The following is a 6,390-nucleotide window of genomic DNA, read 5'->3' on the forward strand; positions in this document are numbered from 1 at the left end:
GAATGCAAAGGTCTAAGGCAAATGTCTTTGGAATTATTAGTATTATTTTCCTTTGGTCCAGACCAGGGCTTTTCACCTAAACCTGTTTACTCCCTAAATCAAAGACTCATTTTTCTCAAAACCCAATGCGAATATTTTATTTATTTTTGGCATCATTTCCCCAGCTAATAAAAACTAACAGTATAAATTGTTTTTAAAGCAAATCAAGGATCAGTGATGTTTCTTGACTATTTAAACCCCACATCTTCTAGACACACACCATGCCCCTGGCCTGTGACCCAACTCCAGGAGGCCTGTTATGGCCTCATCATGGCCCCTCTTACCTTGAAACACTGTACTGGACCCATCTGGAGACTGAAGTCTTCTCTCTCTCCAAATCCCCTTTTATTTCCTCGTGGTGTTTCTACTCTCATTTCAGGGCTACAGTTTTCAAGGTTTGGGATGAAGCATGGGCCAAGTAAAAGTGTCAACACATGAAAACATCTTAAGCAATTTATTTTCCTGTTAGATTCTCTCAGAGAACTGAGAGGCGTGGGCCACTAGCAATTCTCAGAGGCAATGCATTCTGGGGGGAAGGCAGCTCCTGGCCGCAGATAGTTCCCTGTGAAATAAGATACCACCACACATTGAATTTATGTTTCCAGTATGACCTTTATTGAGCAAGGACTGATGTGACATTGAACATCGATCAACGTAAGGTTGCAAACTGTGCGGTCAGCAAGGTTCTCCCATGAGCAGAATTCCATTTTAAATGCACCAGTGAGGTAAACATAAGTATTCATATATAGCTTTCTTAAGGCTAAGAGAGTTCTGTTTCACTTATTATTATTGGCTCAGTTGGTACTTTGCATAATACATCTCAAGACATCCCCCCGAGTGCCCCTCTTCCAACAGTTTAGAAAACTGGCAAATCCCCCAGGTACATACACTATCATGCATTTGGATTCCCCCAAAGACTGAGGAGGAGGCACCCTGAGCTTGCATGCAGTTCCCTCTTATTGCACAAAGGAAAATACAATGTCTGGAGCCCCCATGGGAGAACCCATTCTGTTTTGAAGCTGTCAATCACATGCATTTTGAAATTGTCGTATGGCTTAACCTTTTGCAGTGGACTCAGATCTTAGTCACCCTGGGTGACTTCCTTGACTATGGCGTGTGAAGTGACTTTTTCTACCTTTTTAGTTGACACTAGTTTCTCCTCAAAGGTCTCCTCATGCTCTTCGACCTTTTGAGTGACGGTTACAGATTTGGTGATGTATTTGGTAGCACCATCGCCCCCCTCGCTGGTGATTTTTTCCACCTTCTTGGTCACCACCACCTTGTCCTCGTCTCCTTTCTTTTCATCTGCTGGGCTCACATCTAACCCATTAGTGACCACCCCTTTCTCCTCTTCCCTCCCACTGCCCTTTTCCTGAGTTTCCTGCTCCTCCTCTTTTCCTTCCACCTCCCCATTGATAGCTATGTCTTCCTTCCTGGATTCCTGTGGGCTGCGATCGCTCCCCTCCTCCTCACTCCCTCCCTCCTCCTCTGCCTTCTCCTTCTCCTTGACTTTCTCCTGCTGCTGAGGCTTCTCCTCTTTGGTGTCTTTCTCCAGGCTCACCTTTACCGACTTGGTGATGGTGATCACCTCCTCCACAGCTTTCTCTTTCACCGGAGACTCAGCCTTCTTCTCTGGAACATCTTTTGGCTTCTCCTCCTTTTTCTCTACCTTCTCTTCCTTGGGTGCTTCCTTGACGACGTCCTTCTTTTCTTCCTTAACTTTCTCTTCCTCCTTCTGCTCGTCTTTCCCGGCTTTGGTTTCTGGTTTTGGCTTTACCTCTTCAACTGGTGATTTTGGCACAGGAGACTTGGCTTTCTCTGGCTTCTCAATCTTGATTTCCTCCTTGCCAGCCACTTCTTCAACTTTTTCTTCAGTTTTCTTTTCCTCTTTAGCTTCTACTTCCTCTCCTTCACCTTCTGCCTCAGTCTCTCCCTCTTCTTCCTGCTCACCTTCATCCTTTTCACTGGAGCCTTCCTTCTCAGATCCTCCCTCTTCTGCCTGGTCTGACTTGGCACCTTCATCTTCCTCTTCTTCCTCCTGGCCTTCTTCTTCCTCCTTTTCCCCTTCCTCTTCTTCCTTAGCCTCAGGAGACTTCACAGGGGACTTTTCGGCTTCCTGTTCCTCTTCCTTCTCCTCCGCCTCTTCTCCCTTTTCCTCTTTGGCAGAGGCTGCCAGCTCCTCGGCAATAGCTGTGAGGGCGTCTTCCATTTCTGACTTCTCGTCTTCCACTTTTGTTTCCTCAATGATCTCCTCCACAAATTTGTGTTGGACCTTGAGCTTGGGAGCCTCGACTTTGGTCTTCTGAATCTTACTGGATATTGTGACAGAGGGCTGTCGGTGTGTGTACAGAGGCCCCGTGATGCTTCCTGAAAATGTGCTAAATCTGGTCTCTTCACCCTCCAGGAGTTTCCTAAGGAAGGAATCAAAGATGATGAGATAGGCTTGAAGACTTATGTGGCTTTGTAAGTTTCATTACTGCAAGGGTAACGCACAGGTCACTTTAGAATAAATAGAGCCACGTAAGGAAAACATTCTGCCCACCACTGCAGTGCCTACTATCACTTCATTGACGTGTTATAACATATGCAGTGGCAGAGTCTCTGAGAGTGCCAGCCAGTCCTCTGCTGCAGTATCTTGCCACGCCCAGTAGGAAATTAGCCACACCCAGACCGTGAGTCCAGCTCTGCAGCATGACTTCATGCCATTGGTGCAGTACGAATGTTCTCAGAGGGTCCCTAGTAGTCAGCTCCCTTTATCCCCCAGATGGTGGCCTCCCTCATCATTTGAACTGTCAAGATTCATGTGGATTGTTAAAGCGAATAAAATGTTCAATTTAAAAATTAAAACCATTGGACATAAATCAGAATGCTGATGACTTTAAATTATAGCTGGATGTTGATATAGGTGAACTCAGTTAAAATTTGTTCTGCTAGTTCAGTGACAGAATGTCTATTTGTACAATCATCTGATTTCCTTAAAAAGAAAGTGCAGTTTATTCTTTCTGTAAAGTCTTTACAGGAAATGATTGCTTTGTCAAGAACTGTGTGTTTTAAATCTGGTCGGCAGAAAGACAGCATGAATCAGGAGACCTATAGCCAGTCTATTGATAAAGAGATCAAACCAGTAACTGCTTATGCATTTAGTTCTATATGTTTCTACACATACATACTTGTATAGATCTCGATATATGAAAGTATTATATATGCTGTGGTCACATAGAGTGCACATATATCATCCATAGACTTAAAATAAGTGTATCTATATTCTAATGCATCTATATCTAGTCTCAGCCAGATGATGGCAACAGTATGCTATAAGAGAAAACCAGAGGTAGAATGACCTGGTGTTTGCCCTTGGCATTATAAAAGAGTTAGAATCATCAGATGAAATATTAAAAATAAAGTTAAAAATTACCCTTTCCCCACTTTTGTGATGCATTTTGGGCTTTAAAAAAATAATTATATTTTATCATATTCTTTTCCTTCCCCCAACTCCTCCCGGACCCTCCCCATTTTCACTCTTTAAAGAAGAACAAAAGTGATAAATACTTAGGATTCAATTTGTTTGTAACTGAGCAGGGGGAACAGGCCTCTGAGCCTCACACTGTCAGCTTTGGCTTAAGTGGGGGAAGGCTGTGAACCAGCAGCCTCTGCAGTGCGGATAGCGCCTGGACCAAGTCTGTGTAGAGCCTCTACCTGTATGCGGCGATCTCGATGTCCAGGGCCATCTTGACGTTGAGGAGATCCTGGTATTCTCGCAAATGACGAGCCATCTCCCACTTTGTTCCCCGAAGCTCATTTTCCAACTGCTGGATGGTGTCCTGAAAGACACAGAGAGTCTCCAGAAACTTCCTTCACAAGACACTTGCTATCCCACTCCCGGAGCTTTTTCCACATACACCCCCTCCCCCGCCACCAGCTCCATAAGTCTAAGAGATATCACTCTTAGCCCCCGCCTCTTTTCTTTTATGGTAACGGAATTCAAAACAAACCAAAAAAAAAAAAAAACCAAAACAAAAAAAAAAAACCAACCAGAGGTTTCCCAAGCACTACGGACAGGGAGATCAGTAAACCTAGAACGCCCCAAAGGGAACACTCGGACTGGGAACCCAAGGAAGGTCCTGATTGGACCTGGCCCTCCATCCCCACCCAAACTCTGGACTGAAGCCAGTTTTGAAACTCGGTCCCAGCGCGGCTGCGGCGGCGGGAGGGGGAGGATACGAGAGACTATGGTATTTCTGCTTATTAAATGACGTATTTCTTGATTACTGGAATGTGCCCCTGACTTAAAAGTAGAATCTGTCGTAGGAAAGCAAGTTTTTGAAGGAGAGGGGGATTTCTAAGCAGTTGAGATAGGTGGGTGGGGCAACGAGGAAGGGCGGGGCAAGGACCCCGGACCACAGCTAACTCGGGTCTGCCGCGCTGCGCTCGTGCGCATTGGCGAGCTGCCACCAGGGAGCGCGACCAAGAGGGCGCTCTCGAGAGTGGCGTGTCGGGGGCGCGCGGCGCTGGCGCCGGCCGGCCGCGCAGCCGCGGTTCCTACCTGGTAGCTGCTGAGGTCGTGGTTGTGGCGCTCCTCGATGTCGCTGAGCTGCCGCTCCAGGGACTCCTTAGTGCCACGCACGGATTCGAGCTCGATGCTCTTGGACTGTAGCTGGCGCCGGTATTCGGCGATCTCTTCCTTGGCGGAGCGGATGGCCTCCTTGTTCTGCTCGGCCGCCTCGGTGAGCTTGGCGTAGCGGCATTTGAACCACTCTTCGGCCTGGTGCATGTTCTGGTCTGAGTGACACTCGAGCTGGGAGCGGATCTCCTTCAGGGCCGTGGAGATGTCTGTCTTCAGGTAGTCTTTGCGCTCTACCGTGATGTGCGACGCCTGGATCTGAGCCAGCAGGTCGGCCACCTCCTCTTCGTGATTGCTTCTCAGGAAGGCCACCTCATCCTGCAGCGACTGAACCTTCTTGTCCAGCTCCACCTTTACCATCGAGGACTCCTCGATGTCTTTGCGCAGCGCTCGGATGGCAGCCTCGGTGTCGTCGCGCAGCCGCGCCTCCTCCTCGAAGCGCTCCTTGAGCCGGTGAATGTCTTCCTCCAGATGATCGGAGTCCAGCTGCACCTGCGCCTTCTCGTGGTTCACCATCTCGAGCGTGGCTCGCAGCTCTCGGATCTCCTGGTCGTAAGCATCACCCAGCTGGGCATGGGAGGCCTGTTTCTGCCGCAGAGCCTGGATCTCCGCCTCGATCTCCTTGTTCTGCTGTTCCAAGTAGTGCACTTTCTCGATGTAGCCGGCGAAGCGGTCGTTCAGTCCCTGCAGCTGCTCTTTCTCGTTGGAACGGGACAGTTTGTAGTCGCCTCCGGAGCCGCCGTTGAGCAGCGAGGAGGACTGGCTGAAGTCAAGGCTGCTCTCCGCAGAGCTGAGCATGGCCGAGCTATAGGCAAGGCGCGGAGCTAGTGCGCTGCGCTTGTAGGAGGAGGACACGGTGCTGGGCGAGCCGCGGGACCAGGACTGCGAGCGGAAGCCGCTGGACGGGGACCCGCTCACGCGGCTGAAACTGGAGCGGGTCTCGGTGACCCGCCGGTAGGCGGACGGGTTGCCCAGGGAGTCCAGAGTGTAGCTCATCTTGGAGGCCTTGGAGTGTGTGGCTGTCACAGCGTTCTGCCGGCCTCGCCGCAGCCCCTTTATAGCCGAGCAGCTGGTCCCGGGCCAGGGCCCCGCCCCGTGGAGGCGGCGGTCGAGGAGGCGGGGACTGCGGGCACCGGGCCGGGGTTGGGGGAAGGGGGAGACAAGCCCTGCGGTAATTCAGCGGCCGCTCTGCGCTCCACGTGGGCCCGCGCCACAGTGGACCCCGCACTTGGGTGCAGCCCGGCCGGTCCTTCTCCAGCGTCCCCTTGGGTCCCAGACCACTTGTCACCCTGTAGATCTCCCTTTTCTGCGTTTCACCTGCAGTTTGCAGCTCATCGCCTTGGTGCAAGTGCCGACCCTTTCTTTGTCTAGTCACTCTCCGGCCCTTTGGGCAGTTCTTCTCGGGCCTCCTGGCTCTTCTTTGGTCCCCTGCCTCTTAGTTTCTTTCTTCCGCACTTTTGGCCTTAGGCTCTGCTGTTCTTTGTCACCCCCACTCCCCTTGTGGCCCTTCCTCTCACCACCAACCCCCTCTCTTTTAGTTATCACCCGGCATTTCCCTTGGAGCCCTTGCCCTTGGAACTTTTTTTTTCTTTGCCGCTTCGTCTTTCACCCCTCTCTCCCTCTCCTACAGTCTCTTTTTTTCCACCCCCACTCTTTCTTATCGTCCTTGTCAGTCCACCCTTTTCTCCCCCTTCCCCTTGTCTTAAAGCAGGCGGAGATGAGCTGAGAGT

The 6,390-nt window shown here is 50.3% G+C and overlaps 1 protein-coding gene across 1 annotated transcript; it reads right to left on the minus strand.

The window, feature by feature from the left end:
• Positions 1 to 631: 631 nt before the first annotated feature.
• On the minus strand, positions 632 to 5,695 carry Nefm (neurofilament medium chain). Its single transcript, XM_041665486.1, has 3 exons — positions 4,583 to 5,695; positions 3,736 to 3,860; positions 632 to 2,450 (listed from the first exon to the last, which is right to left on the minus strand). Exons 1-3 carry the CDS (start codon positions 5,654 to 5,656, stop codon positions 1,121 to 1,123), a joined length of 2,529 nt encoding a protein of 842 aa, XP_041521420.1. The 5' UTR covers positions 5,657 to 5,695; the 3' UTR covers positions 632 to 1,120.
• Between the last annotated feature and the right edge of the window lie 695 nt (positions 5,696 to 6,390).

Source organism: Microtus oregoni, unplaced genomic scaffold (genome assembly GCF_018167655.1).
Source record: "Microtus oregoni isolate MIOR12 unplaced genomic scaffold, Mior012 000001F_ref0000356, whole genome shotgun sequence".
NCBI lineage: Eukaryota > Metazoa > Chordata > Mammalia > Rodentia > Cricetidae > Microtus > Microtus oregoni.